This window comes from Eurosta solidaginis, chromosome 5, assembly GCF_040869045.1.
Source record: "Eurosta solidaginis isolate ZX-2024a chromosome 5, ASM4086904v1, whole genome shotgun sequence".
Lineage (NCBI taxonomy): Eukaryota > Metazoa > Arthropoda > Insecta > Diptera > Tephritidae > Eurosta > Eurosta solidaginis.
The window spans coordinates 8,654,247-8,672,213 of NC_090323.1; the positions used below are offsets into that span (position 1 = coordinate 8,654,247).

General features: G+C 33.8%; 1 protein-coding gene across 9 annotated transcripts in view; it reads right to left on the reverse strand.

The window, feature by feature from the left end:
- Ten-m (teneurin transmembrane protein Ten-m) overlaps positions 1-16,569 on the reverse strand; it is a 671,948-nt gene extending 655,379 nt beyond the window's left edge. For 3 of the 9 annotated variants that reach the window (XM_067757096.1, XM_067757095.1, XM_067757087.1), the window contains exons 1-2: positions 13,767-16,569; positions 10,885-11,876 (exon numbers count right to left, since the gene is read on the reverse strand). In XM_067757096.1, coding sequence (XP_067613197.1) covers positions 10,885-11,242 — 358 coding nt within the window. In that variant the 5' untranslated portion in view covers positions 11,243-11,876; positions 13,767-16,569. Of the gene's footprint in view, positions 1-10,884; positions 11,923-13,766 lie in introns of all 9 variants that reach the window. The other 6 variants (XM_067757094.1, XM_067757093.1, XM_067757088.1 and 3 more) reach the window with 6 other exon arrangements.
- Between the last annotated feature and the right edge of the window lie 1,398 nt (positions 16,570-17,967).

Sequence of the window (17,967 nt, forward strand, 5' to 3'; positions counted from 1 at the left end):
GAGAAAAAAATTTTTCAGATGTTTTGCCATATGGTGTGCAATTTTTCACTTAAAATCAACAAAATTTAAGGCATCATTGGTTGATAACTTGTTTCAATCATATTACACTGTAGAAGTGAAACTTCTTACACATTGCATATTGAGTGGCATAGAAGCTAAGAGATAAGTTGAGAGTTGAGGTTGCCTCATAATCAAAAAAACTTCATATTTCAAACTCACAATTAAAAGTTAAATAAGCTTAAAGTTGATAGAATGTTTTCTCGCTAGATTGCGCTACGTTGAAACATCCCTCAAATGAGTGCTTATTTTAAGATCTGGGCCCGTATCGTATACGATCACGGTTGAAAAACTAATTCGACTTAAATGATAAATTTGAATGTGTCAAACTAATACATTATAAATCTAGTAAGTACGTGGAGCCTATATTTCACGTATTACCTCAATCTTACTCACTATTTCAGTGCTATTGCGATTTAAAAAAAATTCCATCACGGATCGTAAAGAGAAGATATTTTCAAAAAAAAAAAAACAAAAAAAAAAACACTTTATGGAAAACGGTCGTTGTAGTTCGTTCATCAAATTAGAAATTCTATTGAAGCAGCAAATAAAATAATTTTTTTCTTAAATAATCTAAAAACGATTACATTTATTAAAAAATGTCTATTTATATTATAAACATGAAACAAATATTCTGAAAAAGAAAAATGTATTTATTCAAAGTCAATTTTAAATTAAGTTAACGCATTTCAAATTAAGTTTTGCTTGTATAAAATTTTAAATTGATTCGTAAGCAATTTAACAGCTTAGATAGGCACATATTCATTAGAAGGTAGATACAACGCAATTTTAACTATTTAATCAAACACTTAAATTACCAAAAATGTCTGATAATTTAATTTTGCAAAATTTCCATAAAATCGGGCAAATAAATATTGCATGCCAATAAATATTTTATTCATGTTTAGCAAAAGAGGAAATTATGCATGAGCTGCTGACATAAATAGAATAAATTTGCAAAATACTTCCATTTTGATCAAAAGTTTCATACAAATTTCAAATAAGTATTTTTTTTAGACAGAAAAACAATTTTTAGAGAGAATTACCTTAGGCAATGATTGAAAACAAGAGTAATAATTTAAATAGAATTAATGTTAAATGTTGAATGAACAGAGGATGTGTGTGGACGTGTGACGTTAATTAATAATTTAAGGGTATGTATGCACAGACAAAAATTTAGTGCTGTGTTAACACTTTTCGGATTAATGTCAAAACAAGTTTTAGTGTACTTTCAAATTTTGCACCAATATTTGCAAAGTATTACACTTTTCGGAGCGATAACAATACTAATTTTGGAGCCAACACGGTTACTCTTTGGATTCCGTATTGGCAGTTGGGAATAGCAAACCGCTATGGTGTGGTGGTAGCTTGATAGCCATTCATACCGAACGTCCTGGGTTCAAGTTCCGGCCAACATCCAATATATATTTTTTATTCTTATTCAAATTCTTTTTTAAAATAATTTTTCAACACCTTACACTTCTTGGGGATGAAATTCACACTTTTTTGGTTTTTAAGTACAACTACACCACAAAATGCAGTCCCTACAATGAAATTTTTTGGGTCTGCTGATTTAAATTTTTTTTAATTGATCATTGGTTCGAATCTAGCGCGAGGCGAGGTCAGTACTAAAAAAAAAATAAATGTAAGGCGCGATAACCTCCGAAGAGATCTAAGGCCGAGCTTCTCTTCCAATTTGCGTCGTGCTCCTCTTGATTTTCCCTACAAATTGGCCGGACGGGACCTACATGTTTTATGCCGACTCCGAACGGCATCTGCAAGGCAGATGAGTTTTCACTGAGAGCTTTTCATGGCAGAAATACAATCGGAGCGCTTGCCAGACACTGCCGAGGGGCGACCCCGCTTAGAAAAATTTTCTTCTAATTGAAAAATCTTATTTCTAAAATTTTGATGTTGATTTGCCCGGGAGTTGAACCCAGGGCATACGGTGTGATAGACGGAGCACGCTACCATCACACCACGGTGGCCGCGAGGTCAGTACTGTTGTTATGAAATATGTGTTTCTTATTTAAAAAAAAAAAGGTAATTAGAATAGGAGAAAAAAATTTAAAACGATGCTTCAAGACCGGGTCGGATTCCTATAGAAAATAAAATGGATACCGTTTGCTCGACATAAAGAACGCTCCTAAGCCATGAAGACAACATTTACAGTAGTCACTAGATAGCCAAAAAGGTAACGAACCCGACACAACAATCCCTTATAACGAAAATATACGCTCTGCCTCTAAACTGTGAGGAAGTTAGAACGGCATGACTCCGGTTGGAAAGACGATAAACGATAGGCTACCGAGCTCTTTTAACCAGGGATTGTACATAAATTCTATGGGTAAGAATTTGAACCAAGAAATATTTAATTTTCCGGGTTCTATAAAGTTGTTTACCTCGCTCAGAAATAAAAAGAAGTTTTTGAGATTTTTTATTTCGCTTAGAAAAAAGTTTTTATTTTTTGAGAATTTTTATTTCGCTCAGAAAATAATAGTAATTTTTTAGTGTTTTTATTTCCTGTAGAAAATCAACAAATATTTTTTTTTTATTTTGCGAAGAAATCTATACCCGCTAATTTTTTTGATTTTTTCATTTCGCTTCGAAAATACAGTTATTTTTTGAGTTTAATATATCGATCTGGAAATTTTATTAATTTTTTGATTTTTTTTTCGCTTCGAAAATAAGTTATTTTTTGAGTTTAATATATCGATCTGGAAATTTTATAAATTTTTTGATTTTTTTTTTGTCTCGAGATATAATAAAAATTAAAAAAAAAATGTTTAGCTCGAGAAATAATAGTAATTTTTTGAGTATTTTATATCGCTCTGAAAATAACATTTTAATAAACTTTGTTTGACTCGAGAAATAACAGTTATTCTATGAGTTTTTTATTTCGCGCGGAATATAATAGTTATTTTATGAGTTTTTCTATTTCGTTTGGAAAATATTGGTTATTTTTGACTTGTTTTGTTTTGTTGATGATGATGATGATGGGATGACGGAAAATCGTTCGGATATACAGTTATTTTTAAGTTTTTTATGTCGTGCTCAAAATCAGGCTTAGCACAGGTGTTTTAGGGCGAATTTAAGCTAAAGTTAACGTTGACTAGAATTTTACCCTGCAATTTGGATACTTAGGCCAAATTTCTCAGTACGGGTAAACGTAAAGTTCATTTTAACCTCGCCACCAAGGCCGTTTACATAAAATATCCCAGTTGAAAGGTCTAAAGTGGTAGGGTTAAACTCTAGTTAACTTAAACTTCTACTCAGAAACTGGGAGTAAATCACAAATTTTCAACTCCCGCCATTTGCCAATTAATGCTGAAAGAGCACACATAATTTATATTGCTAACGTTTTTCTAAATATTCCAAGTGCACTCATAATAACCCCGTAATATTTGACACATTCACAATGTCATTCTAAATCATAATATGTCATATAATTGTCTGTTAGTTTAATTAATTATGATTTGTGATTATAAAGCAAAATACTATAAAAAACAAACACAACAAACATACAAAGGAGCACCTGAGCTAAGTACTAAAACAAAAGCGTCAAAAAGAGTCATTTATGAGCTGCAAACTGCACAAAAAAGGACAACACAAAAGAGAGGGTCAAATGTTGGCTTATGATCATAAGCAGACAGTTTGGCATGTGAACACGTCCAACAAGCGAAACTAAATAATATTTTCAGTGACATTCACTATCATACATTTGTTTATGTGTTTATATGCGCATTCGGGTATTAGCCCACAACAGACCAATTAACTGAAGAGGTCAACATTTGTGGCAAACAATAGGAATATAATTTTATTTTTGTGTTGTTGTTTTTATAGTTGACATCAACATCAACAGTAATTAAAGTCATGGTTTAGGATACTGCGGCATATAACTTAGACTTATATACAAATATATTCCCTATACTCTTTGTCCCTTACATATACAGGTCCATAACCTGATCAAATATGTAATTGTATTGTTAGATTTCAGAAAATCCATACACATGCAAATATATGTATATACGTGTAGTTTATAAATGGCTGAGAGTAAATTTGCTGTTCGTCTGCTCTTTGACTTGTCTACCTGATTTTGTGTGTCGGGACGTTTTTTCATTATTAGACAAGATTTCAATACGTGCTCCTGTTAGCACGAGACCATGAAATCAGCTACAATGGATAGTAAAAGTAAATCAGCAAACAAAAAGAGAAGAGCAAACAAAAAAGCAAGTAATGGAATGGGTGGAGGAGTAAATATAAATTTAACTGGAAACTGACGAAACGTAGAAATGAAAAATAACAAGTAAGGAAGGCTAAGTTCGGGTGTAACCGAACATAACATACTCAGTTGAGAGCTATGGAGACAAAATAAGGAAAATCAATCTGGGGTAACCCTGGAATGTGGTTGTATAACATGTGTATCAAATGAAAGGTATTAAAGAGTATTTTAAGAGAGAGTAGGCCATAGTTCTATGGATGAACGCCATTTAGGGATATCGCCATAAAGGTAGACCAGGGCTGACTCTAGAATTTGTTTGTACGATATGGGTATCAAATGAAAGGTGTTACTGAGCATTTTAAGAGGGAGTGGGCCTTAGGTCTATCGGTGGACGCCTTTCGAGATGTCCCCATTAAGGTGGACCAGGGGTGATTCTATAATGTGTTTGTACGATATGGGTATCAAATGAAAGCTGTTAATGAGTATTTTGAAAAGGAGTGATCCTTAGTTCCATATGTGGACGCCGTTTCGAGATATCGCCATAAAGGTGGACCAGGGGTGTCTCTAGAATGTGTTTGTACGATATGGGAATCAAATGAAAGGTGTTACTGAGCATTTTAAGAGGGAGTGGGCATTAGGTCTATAGGTGGACGCCTTTTCGAGATATCGCCATTAGGGTGGGCCAGGGGTGACTCTAGAATGCTTGTACGGTATGGGTATCAAACGAAAGGTGTTACTGAGCATTTTAAGAGGGAGTGGGCATGAGGTCTATAGGTGGACGCCTTTTCGAGATATCGTCATTAGGGTGGGCCAGGGGTGACTCTAGAATGTGTTTGTACGATATGTGCATCAAACGAAAGGTGTTACTGAGCATTTTAAGAGGGAGTGGGCATTAGGTCTATAGGTGGACGCCCTTTCGAGATATCGCCATTAGGGTGGCCAGGGGTGACTCTAGAATGTTTGTACGATATGGGTATCAAACGAAAGGTGTTACTGAGCATTTTAAGAGGGAGTGGGCATTAGGTCTATAGGTGGACGCCTTTTCGAGATATCGCCATTAGGGTGGGCCAGGGGTGACTCTAGAATGTGTTTGTACGATATGGGTATCAAATGAAAGGTGGTAAGGAGTATTTTAAAAGGGAGTAATCCTTAGTTCTATAGGTGGACGCCTTTTCGAGATATCGCCATAAAGGTGGACCAAGGGTGACTCTAGAATGTTTGTACGATATGGGTATCAAACGAAAGGTGTTACTGAGCATTTTAAGAGGGAGTGGGCATTAGGTCTATAGGTGGACGCCTTTTCGAGATATCGCCATTAGGGTGGGCCAGGGTGACTCTAGAATGTGTTTGTACGATATGGGTATCAAATGAAAGGTGGTAAAGAGTATTTTAAAAGGGAGTAATCCTTAGTTCTATAGGTGGACGCCTTTTCGAGATATCGCCATAAAGCTGGACCAAGGGTAACTCTAGAATGTTTGTACGGTATGGGTATCAAACGAAAGGTTTTACTGAGCATTTTAAGAGGGAGTGGGCATTAGGTCTATAGGTGGACGCCTTTTCGAGATATCGCCATTAGGGTGGGCCAGGGTGACTCTAGAATGTGTTTGTACGATATGGGTATCAAATGAAAGGTGGTAATGAGTATTTTAAAAGGGAGTAATCCTTAGTTCTATAGGTGGACGCCTTTTCGAGATATCGCCATTAGGGTGGGCCAGGTGTGACTCTAGAATGTTTGTACGATATGGGTATCAAACGAAAGGTGTTACTGAGCATTTTAAGAGGGAGTGGGCATTAGGTCTATAGGTGGACGCCTTTTCGAGATATCGCCATTAGGGTGGGACAGGGGTGACTCTAGAATGTTTGTACGATATGGGTATCAAACGAAAGGTGATACTGAGCATTTTAAGAGGGAGTGGACATTAGGTCTATAGGTGGACGCCTTTTCGAGATATCGCCATTAGGGTGGGCCAGGGGTGACTCTAGAATGTTTGTACGATATGGGTATCAAACGAAAGTTGTTACTGAGCATTTTAAGAGGGAGTGGACATTAGGTCTATAGGTGGACGCCTTTTCGAGATATCGCCATTAGGGTGGGCCAGGGTGACTCTAGAATGTGTTTGTACGATATGGGTATCAAATGAAAGGTGGTAATGAGTATTTTAAAAGGGAGTAATCCTTAGTTCTATAGGTGGACGCCTTTTCCAAATATCGCCATTAGGGTGGGCCAGGCGCGACTCTAGAATGTTTGTACGATATGGGTATCAAACGAAAGCTGTTACTGAGCATTTTAAGAGGGAGTGGGCATTAGGTCTATAGGTGGACGCCTTTTCGAGATATCGCCATTAGGGTGGGCCAGGGGTGACTCTAGAATGTTTGTACGATATGGGTATCAAACGAAAGGTGTTACTGAGCATTTTAAGAGGGAGTGGACACTAGGTCTATAGGTGGACGCCTTTTCGAGATATCGCCATTAGGGTGGGCCAGGGGTGACTCTAGAATGTTTGTACGATATGGGTATCAAACGAAAGGTGTTACTGAGCATTTTAAGAGGGAGGGGGCATTAGGTCTATAGGTGGACGCCTTTTCGAGATATCGCCATTAGGGTGGGACAGGGGTGACTCTGGTATGTTTTTGTACGATATGGATATCAAATTAAAGGTATTAATGAGGGTTTTAAAAGCGAGTGGCCCTTAGATGTATATGTGAAGGCGTTCTCGCGATATCGACCAAAATGTGGACCAGGTGATCCAGAAAATCATCTGTCGGGTACTGCTAATTTATTTATATATGCAATACCACTAACAGTATTCCTGCCAAGATTCCAAGGGCTGTTGATTTCGCCTTGTAGAACTTTTTCATTTTCTTCTACTTAATATGGTAGGTGTCACACCCATTTTACAAAGTTTTTTCCAAAGTTATATTTTGCGTCAATAAACCAATCCAGTTACCATGTTTCATCACTTTTTTCGTATTTGGTATAGAATTATGGCATTTTTTTCATTTTTCGTAATTTTCGATATCGATAAAGTGGGCGTGGTTATGGTCAGATTTCGCCCATTTTTTATACCAAGAAAAAGTGAGCTCAGGTAAGTACGTGGGCTAAGTTTAGTAAAGATATATCGGATTTTGCTCAAGTTATTGTGTTAATGGCCGAGCGGAAGGACAGACGGTGGACTGTGTATAAAAACTGGGCGTGGCTTCCACCGATTTCGCCCATTTTCACAGAGAACAGTTACCGTCATAGAATTTATGCTCCTACCAAATTTGAGAAGGATTGGTAAATTTTTGTTCGACTTATGGCAATAAAAGTATTCTAGACAAACTAAATGAAAATGGGCGGAGCCACGCCCATTTTGAAATTTTCTTTTATTTTTGTATTTTATTGCATCATATCATTACTGGAGTTGAATTTTGACTTAATTTACTTATATACAGTAAAGATATTAAATTTTTTGTTAAAATTTGGATTTAAAAAATTTTTTTTTAAAAAGTGGGCGTTTTCTTCATCCAATTTTGCTAATTTTTATTTAGCACATATAGAGTAATAGTAGTAACGTTCCTGCCAAATTTCATCATGATATCTTCAACGACTGCCAAATTACAGCTTGCAAAACTTTTAAATTACCTTCTTGTAAAAGTGGGCGGTTCCACGCCCATTGTCCAAAATCTTACTAATTTTCTATTCTGCGTTATAACGTCAACCCATCTACCAAGTTTCGTCGCTTTATCTGTCTTTTGTAATGAGTTATCGCACTTTTTCGGTTTTTCGAAATTTTCGATATCGAAAAAGTGGGCGTGGTTACAGTCCGATATCGTTCATTTTAAATAGCGATCTGAGATGAGTGCTCAGGAACCTACATACCAAATTTCATCAAGATACCTCAAAATTTACTCAAGTTATCGTGTTAACGGACGGACGGACGGACGGACGGACGGACGGACGGACGGACATGGCTCAATCAAATTTTTTTTCGATCCTGATTATTTTGATACATGGAAGTCTATATCTATCTCGATTCCTTTATATATGTACAACCAACCGTTATCCAATCAAACTTAATATACTCTGTGAGCTCTGCTCAACTGAGTATAAAAAACCAAGCATAAAATTTAATGCAAAGTGGGTTAAACAAAATATGAGAATAAAGTGGATAAAATATAAAACGTAATAGGAGATATGTTGCTGTCGGAAAGTATTTCTCGTAACAAAAACGTTTTGATATAAATTTAAACTAGCCGATAAGGCTATTTAAAATTTTGTCAAATATTTTAGTCTAGATTTATTTATAATTAAAGATGAGCAGAATACAGATATTCATGTGGATTTGTATAATCAATGAATTTACGAGATTAACAGATTGAGTTTCAAGAATATTACTCAATTCATAAAAAATTATAATCAAAATGTTTGATAATGTCGCGGTGGACCGAACTCTGAGCAGCCAAATGATGTTTGTTGAGAGGTTATAAATGTTTACTTTCAAATTATGCTAACCTTAATTGAATTTTAAGTTTTTGACTTGTCGACTAAAGCAAACATAATTATAAATGTAAATATTGTTGAGTAAATTGTCGGACTGGACGAGACTCCGAGTGCCAAAGTGAAGTTTGTTGGGATGTTGGAAACTATTTCCTTAAAATTTGTTTTATCCTTATTTTAATTTTAAACATTTAATAATGTCAGCTATAGCAAATATAATTATATATATAAATGATTGCACAATAGGTTATCGGAATGGGAGGGATTGCGAGCAACACAAGATCATAATCGATTTATAAAGAGACAGCTGAACTTTTATTAGGGTTTGGAAAGCACATTTTTATTTCATTTTAATGTTAGTATTCACATAATTCTTATTTGCTGATGTGCAGTTATTAGTGATGCTGTCGGAATGGACGTGATTTGGGGTAGCGGAGTACAATTTATCAAACAGCAATTATGCAATGAGATTGAATTAAATTTTGATGCCTACTTAAAAAATGCCCTTTATAATCAAACTTCTGAAAGCGTCCCAGTTTCAAAAAAAGTTTTTAATGATACTATATATGGGAAATAATTTAAAAAAGGCTATATCTAGAGAAAAATTTAAATTTTTAAGCCGTGCCAAACTTTGCAAAAAATTCAAAGAAATGCTATACTCAATTAAGTTTTGAGAGAGATCAAAAATTCTAAATCATCCACGCAGTTGGTCTGGACGGGATTTGTCATGCCAAAGCTAAAAAAATTGGTCATGGCTGCTGTTTTCAAGTTGTTTAGTTTAGCTTTATTATCACTGAAAAATGAAAAATTTCAATTGTGGTATTGCTACTAGAAATTAGGGAACCAGCAAACCAAGGATACTCTTAACATCTGATATCTCTCCGATCGCACCTAGCTTAGATATTTGAAGCCATCTTCACCTTAGAATGTACTCATTTTGAACCTACCACTATTAGCTCTGAGGTAAGTTTGTTATAAAAAAACGGGAAGAGGTGGGATTGGGATTGGGAATAGATGGGAACTAAAAAGCGGATGAGCTAACTGTACAGGACGAAGTGCTGCAGAAGACTGAAGAGTCAAATTCGAGGCTTCGAAGTGTCAAATATTATAGGCAGGTCTTACAACCTTCGATTAACAAGGCTATTCTTATCATTGAAAAGAGGGGACTGTAGGCTCGTGATGGATATTCTGACTAGACCCTGCATTCTGGTGTCACATGCTTTTAAATTAGGCCTTGTCAGTGATAGCAGATGTAGGAAGTGCGGCTTGGAGGAGGAAACTATAAATTACGGTTTGTGCTCACGCCCTGCGCTCGCAAGGCTACCACACAAGCAATTAGGATTAAGACAATAGGTCGGAGTTATTTTATACCATATGTACTGGTTTCCTGATATGGTTTTTCAGATTGATCGTTGAACAAATTCTGCTGATACATGGACTTATTCAGTCTATAAGCGGTACTTACAGACAAGCCACTTTATTCTTATCTAACCATTGCAGCAAAATCAATTGGTTTCAAAAGCTTAAGGTGGATGGTGAAATCAGAGCGAAGTATTAAAACGGATGCCCATATTAAAATAAGCGAATTAAAAAATCACAAAAGCTGTATTTTTCGATACAAATTTTTAATTTAAATAAAATATAACTCAAAATAGTTTGATAACTTCCACCAAATTTGTGCACATACATGACTTTTGGTGCATTGAAGCTTAGTTGATACATTTGCCTTATAACAAATTTCCAAAATCAAGAAATGTCAGAAGCACTGCATGGACTTGCAACATGCGCACAATTTTAATTAAAATTTTGCTAGCCATCAAATAAAAAGTATAAACATACCTACATATATACATACGTATATATATACATATGCAGCTGACCAGGACTACACAAAATACGAAAATATTAAATGAGAACAATAGAGACGACCTGCAGCGAACTCAATGACAGGTTGCCCACAACATCCAATAGAAATATAAAATTTTTAAAACAAAAAAAGAAATGTATAAAATTGAAGAGGCGTGAATTGTAACATTTTGCAGCAGCAATAAGCCGTTTTGCAACTTTTCACACCAAAAAAAAAAAAAAAAAACAAACAAAAAATGCATATTCAGCTGTTACTTGCCTGGCCTGCCATGTGCATTACGCTGTGCGGTTGATATTGCAACACCGCCACTGCTATTCGCTGCTGCTGCTGCCAATTCACCGGCGCGATGTGGTAAATGTTGATATTCATAATCATATGGTGATTGTTGTTGCATGTGCTGTTGTTGCTGTTGTTGCAATTGTAAATTTTGTTGATTTTGATGTTGCAACGTATTTTGATGTGAATGTGTCGCTGATGGATTGTGACGCAAACTCATCATGCCGGCAACAATGCCACCACTACTACCACCACCACCTGGTGTGCCACCACCACCACCAGCGCCGCGTGCATCCACATCCCGACAGTCCAGTGTCGTTTCATATTCATAAGGATTCATCGTGGTGGACTCCAGCGGGCATTCGTCGTCGTCAGTATCGGTGCCACCGTCGTAGATGTTCTCGGTGTGACGGTATGCGTGATGATTTTGCTTTGAGAACTTAATTTTGATGGCTTTTTATGCAAACAATGTATGAATAAGAAGAGGAAGCTGTGTAAGTAGTGTATAGTGAAAATATTTGCAAGTATTTTTAAGTTGCTAAGGTGCTACTGTGGGTGGTTTGTAGGCGCGTATTTTTTTTATTATTTGCTTAGAAATTTTTTTCTTATAAAAGTGAATAGGGTTTAAATTTTTGCAACTTTTATTCTAACTTTAATTGTTAGACATTTTCTTTTTTATTTTAATTATTTTCAGCTATGTTGATTTGCTTTGTTTTTTCGTTTTATCAAATTTTTTATTAAATTAGTTTTTTTTTTATTAATTAATTTATTTTTTTACATATTTATTTGCTCGAAAAGATATTTCAAACTTTGGAACACTCTTTCGTTGCATTTGTTGCTGTGCCTGAAATCACGTTACACTCGAAACGCTTTAAGTATAATAATGCAAGTTTTGCTGTTTATTGCAATTGTATTTGTTTTTATTTTGCAGCATTATGTAATGAAAGCACTTTTTATTTTAGACACAACTTTTTCTGAAATTATGTTGCACAATAATTATTTTAAATAAAACATCTTACGCTAAAATATGCAAGTTTTCAGTATTTTAAAACATTTAAAAATCAATTAAGCAAAAAAATTTTAAAACTCAAAACGTCTCAAAAATATTGAAAGTGCAAACGCAAAAAAAATTGCCGATTAGCCAAATGTTATCAAGTGTTAAAATATTTAAAAAAATTTATACGAAAAGTTCTAATAATATTTTAAAATTTTTATTTTACATTCAAAATTTTTATTATATTGAATTCCGGCTAAAGTCATTCGAATTAAATTTTTTTTTCAAATGTCCGCATAAAGTTTGAAATTCCAAAATTTTAATTTTGTTTCTTTTAAATAAAAAGTTCTGAAAAAGTTTGCAAAAAAATTGTTTAAGGTTTTGTATTAAGAATGCTTGGAAAAAGTTTTTTGAATACAAATTCCGGTGCACATATATGTATTTTTTAGTTTTGGTTTTTTTTTTCAAAATTTCTTAATAAAAGTTTCTTTTAAAAAATTTTTTATTTTTTTAGATTTTCATTGAAAGCCGTTTTTCTAACACTTACTTTTAACAAAGGTATTCAAAATAGGTAAACAATATTTTATTTCTCTTTAGTACATTTTTTTTTTCGAATTTCCAAAAAAATTTTAATTTAATTGAAATGTCTGTTTCCCCAATTTTTTTCAAATCAATTAGAAATATTTCAATTAAATTTTTTTTAAGATGTCTAATTCAAAAACTTTATTTCTATTCATCTTTGAAAATAAAAAGTTCTGTAGAAATTTTAAAATAATTTTTTAATAAAATTGTTTAAAATCAAACTCTAATTACCAAGAAAAGTTTGTTTAAAAATTAAATTAATTCAAAATAGTTAAGAAAAACTTCCAAAGTATTTAAACGTTTCTATTAATTTTTTTAGAGTTGTAAAATTTTCTAAAACAAAACTTAATCTCTTGATTGAAGGCTGTTTATTTAAACACTTATTTTTAAATTAAAAATAAATAGGTACTCAAAAAGAACTCTTAAATTTTGTATTTAGCTCCGATAGTATTTTATTAAATTTCTAAAATATAAAAAAAATTAAGGTTTTCATTTCTTAACTCTCTTATTTAAAATTTGTTTCTGCCATAACAAGAACTTAATATTCTGATTGAAAGCTGTTTATTCTAATACTTTTTTATTAAATACAAATATAAAGGTTTTCAGAAAGATTGCTCTAGTTTTGAATTTCAATTTGATATCATTTTTAAAAATTTACAATATCAAAAAAAAAAATGTACTTTTAAATTTTTTAATAATTTATTTAAAATATGTCACTGCAAAAATTTTCTTTTAAATGTTTTTAGGACTTCATAGTATGTGCGAAGTTTTTTTATTTCAATTATGTAGCTTATTTTATAGAAATATAAAAATTTAACAAAGCTTTGTAATCAGGAAAGCTGAAGGCTTTCTTTACAACGTTTTTTAATAACAGATCTTCGAATACTTTCAGATTATAAACTTTTTTGGAAATTGCCAGTTTCTTTCAAGTCGCTTCTTCACACTTTTCTGTGAAAACTACAAAATTTTATAAAATCGAAGCCGGGAAATTTCGTCAATCATTTTTCTTGATTTTTTAAGGGAAACTCAAAATCAATAACGGTTGTCCTGAAATAGTACCAAAAACTACAATGTTTTTTTTTTACTATAATGTTTTATTTTCTATTAATAAAGTTTTAAAATTTTTCAAAATTTTATTTAAAGACTATATCATTTTTCAGATTTTTATTTTAAATTTATAAAAGTTATTTTTTGAAAATTTTCGATTTTGCTCATTTTGATTTTCCAAAAATTTTTTTTACTTAGATATCAGTACATACAAACAGAAGGAAATATGAAATATACATACATTTTTTTTTAATAGTGCAAAAGTCTACAAATGCTCGTAAACGGCTTTTTTGTTTCAATCACTTTACATTATTTAATTTTGTTTTTTTTTTTCAGAAAAGCTAGAGCTTTTCAAGGTTTGGATTTTGAAATTATGAAAATTTATACAGCTTAAAATTTTAAGTATTTTTTTATAAAATAAAAAAATTCCAAAGTTTACTTTTTAAGGTTTTTTATACATTTTTGTTGTTATTGAAAAAGAAAGTTTTTCCAAATTTGTCAGCTGTTCTTTTTAATTTTTTTGAATAACTTAGCGAAAGCTTCAATTTTTTTTTTAAGTTTGGCTTTTCAAAGTAAAAACTTCAAAATTAAAGGAATTTTTTCAATCTAAAATTATTATTATTTTTATTTGATTTAGTGAACATGTAAAGATAAAATTTGTCATCCTATTATTTGCAAAAGTTTTCAAAGTTTAGAAAATTTTAGGTCATCAATTTTAAGATAAATGATTGATTTTTTTGTTTTTGAAACATTTGAAACGAAGATTTATTTCCCTGGAGTCTGTTTTTACATTCTTAATGTTTCATCTTTCTGTTCGTTATTAAATATGTTTTTAAAAATTTGTTAATTGGCAACAAATTTATTTGATGAATTTTTATTTTATATATTTTTTTTTGATTTTGAATTTTCAAAAGTTTTTGCTTAGTTGAATTCTTAGTAATGATTTTACTGCAAAGCTTTTCGGGACTGGTATGCGCACGAATATTTCATAAATTTAAAAAATGTGTTTCATGTTTCGATTTTCTCGATTTGTTTATTATTTTGTTTGCATATCAAATTTTCAAATATTAAGTTTTTGCGGCTTCCTCTAAGCACTTTCTAACAGTTGTTTTAGGCAGAGCTTGAAGCCCGCAAAAAAACTAATAAAATTTTTGAAATTTCTTTTCTTTGAAATTTTTTTTGCTAGAAGCATTGTGCTAGTAAACAATGTCTAGTAAACTTTCATATTTGCGGCCTTTACTTATCTCTGCGCAGTTTTTCAGACAGTGACCCTCGCAAGCATGCCCTGAGACTGATAATAACATTTTTTCAAATCGCCTTCATCCCAGTTGTGTCAGTAAATATATTATTATTTAATTTTTTCATGCCTTTTTTATTGCTTATTTATTTTTTATTGATATATCTTCTTGCATTTTCAAGCGAAAATTTTTTTATAAGCGCTTTGCGTCATGGGTGGCTTTACTACTTTTGGCGTTGAATCCGCTTTTTGCTGTGAACTGTATAGGGTCATTAAAGTATCCTCCAATTAGAAAAAGGCATTTTTGAGTGTAAGTACTTTTCTGCTTGATATTCGCTTTTTTTCTGACAGCCAAAATACTTTTCATTTGTGCCTCAAGGCTTTGACTTTTTCTTTCATACTTTTACTTTGCTCTTTTTTTGACTCCTCTGCGTCTTTTGCCTTTCGGTTGGCGCAAAAATATTCGTCTTGCCTCACATTTTATTGCTTTTTTTGGCTATTGATTTCACTTATATGTGATTTCTCGCCTTCGAAATGCGTTTACTATGACTTATTTTTTCTCGACTTGTCATGTCCTTCTACTTATTCCATATCTTTTTGCACAACAAATCCTTCGTCTTCAAATTGGCTTTGCATTTTATGCTCACTTTGACTAAAAACTTTATGGCTTAAGCGTAAATTCGTTTAAATTCGTGCACTGCACCCAACATAAATCGATTCAGCACTATTCGCTGGGTTGTTATTGTAGCTCTGAATTTAGTTAACTTTAAGCAATGCCAAAAATGCTGAACCCGTTTCAACTTCCTATCTCAATTTCCTTTGCAAAATTTTCTCTTTCTTACACATTTCAATTTATGTAGTATAATTTTGGGCGTTTAAACCTACTTATTTCATGCACACCCTGAAATATATACATACATACATACAGCATACACACCTATTTAAGGTTATTGCACTTTATTCAAGTAGCTTGTAAAACTGAGCATTTATTTGCTTTCGACGCCTATCCTCTGGCATTTACACACTTCCATTAAGACGCTTTGATAAACAAATAAACAAATCTGCATAAATCCAACGCGCTTTAGTAGGATAAATCACAAAAAGTTTCGCGTTTGTTTGCATACATACACAAATACACACGCATATGTGTTTACATGGGCGCACTTGTGTGTGTGCGTGTGAATTTTCGTTATTTTTTAGGCGACTATTTCCTGCTACCGGCAGTAAACGCTGATTAGACTGCTGCGCGCTGCCTGTCGCTTGTCACAGCTTGCTGAAATTTCTATAATTTTTTTTTAAACAATTTTTTTTGCTATTTAAAACACTCACAAATGTAAACATTTTCAAATTTCTCACTGGTATGTACTATGCGTATTAGTTTTCGCATACTCATTTTTCACTTTCTGTGCTTACGCATTGATTTTCTTCGCAATTTCTTTTAACAAAACGCAAACGTAACCAAACAAATTCTTTTATTGATTTTGATGAATGAAAAACTTAACAAATTTGCAATTTTCACTTGAACACAAATTTTCGCGTTTTCCTGCCGATTATATTTCGTTGCTTGATTTTATTATATATATTTTTCCTCAAAATACAGCCCGCGCGCCTATGCTGCAGCAAGCTAGAACAATTTTCTTTAATTTTTTACTTCGTCGTGTGCAGCACACACGAACGTACGCTACGCGCCGCGTTTATGTATGTTGCACGGCAGCGTATATATAAAACTAGCGTTAAAAATCCGTCCGGTATCCGCACATGAATTTCCCAACGATTTTGTTAGAGCGAGCGACGTTATGAGACTGAAATTTTGTGTGTATTGTTGGCAACAAAACAGCCAGCAGGCAAGACAAGTAAGCAACCAACAGCGACGACGGCAGCAGCAAGCTGATTATGAACAACAAAGAGAGCGCGCGCACTCACGGCTGACTCTCCACAGTTCATAAAAATGTATAAAAGGCCACACTCACGCCGTTAAGCGGAATTCCAATTGGAGGCGTATCTAGGTGTATACGCGAATATGCAGATTTAACGAATGGCTGTAAATGTAGTTAGTTAAGCGGAAGTAGAAACCAGTATGCTGGCTGCAAAGGCGAGAAGGATGTTTGTAAATGTATGTATTTGCAGCGCGCATTAAGTGCCAAAATCTAGCTAGAACGCGCTGCAATTCAGTAAATACGTGGACTTAAGTGAGCTGCTCTGCTGTAACGTATAGCGCACACAATTTTTAGCAGTTATGCTGCAAGAAAATTTACTCTACTTAACGAAAACAGATGCTCAATGTTACTGGCGCCTCAATTAAACTTGTTTATAGCTCATTTAATCGAAGCGGCACTAAGATGCTCACATTAAATGGCAACGCGTTCTCAGTGAAAGACAGCGCGCTCCCACCAAAATGAAAAGCGCTCACAATAAAACAGAGCGCACATTACACGCTTCAGCTCACCATCAAAGTATATATGCAATAAGCGCTGCGCTATCATATATTTGACCCCAGGGCAAACCAGCGCTCATGATATTTAAAAACATACTAGCAATATAAAACCCGTTCGTGCTGTAGCCAATGAGTATGCGCGTACTCTCGTGTTCTGCAAACAAAATTTGCATAGCATACACAAGCAGCGCGCTGCAGCACCAATTTGTTTGCCTGCATGGCAGCGCCTGGTTTGCATTGCAGCGCGTAGTGCGTGCAGCGGTCAATGTTGCTGCTGTACAAAATATTTTGTTTGTTGACTCAATAACAGGTTTTGTGCGGGTGCCAAGGTAGCGCGCATGTGCCGGTAAAGTAAGCGCTCTGCTGTATCGGCGCTCTTTTGGCCAGAGCGCTTATTTCTACTCAAGTAATGTATTATTGGCGCTCAACTTTTTATTTGTGTGCTATGGATTTGTGTAGTTGGGTAGTAAGCGCTCACAGGTAGTGAGCTCTGCCTCACTCTCTGCTGCCATCATACGTTTCGTTAAGTTTATCTATGCTCACTTTTATGAGTTTTTGTATGCATAAGCATTTATCTGATTACGTTATAAGGGTGTGCGTGTCTCACATCCTGTGGTGCATCCTATAGCAGCCATGTATTTGATAAGCGCTATAGGGCTTAGCTTTAGCTAAACTTAACGAAATTGATTTTAGCATTTTCTGCAAACTGTTTGAAGACTAATTTTCTGTTAAAATTTTACGCTAATCCCTCTGTAAATATTTTACATAATT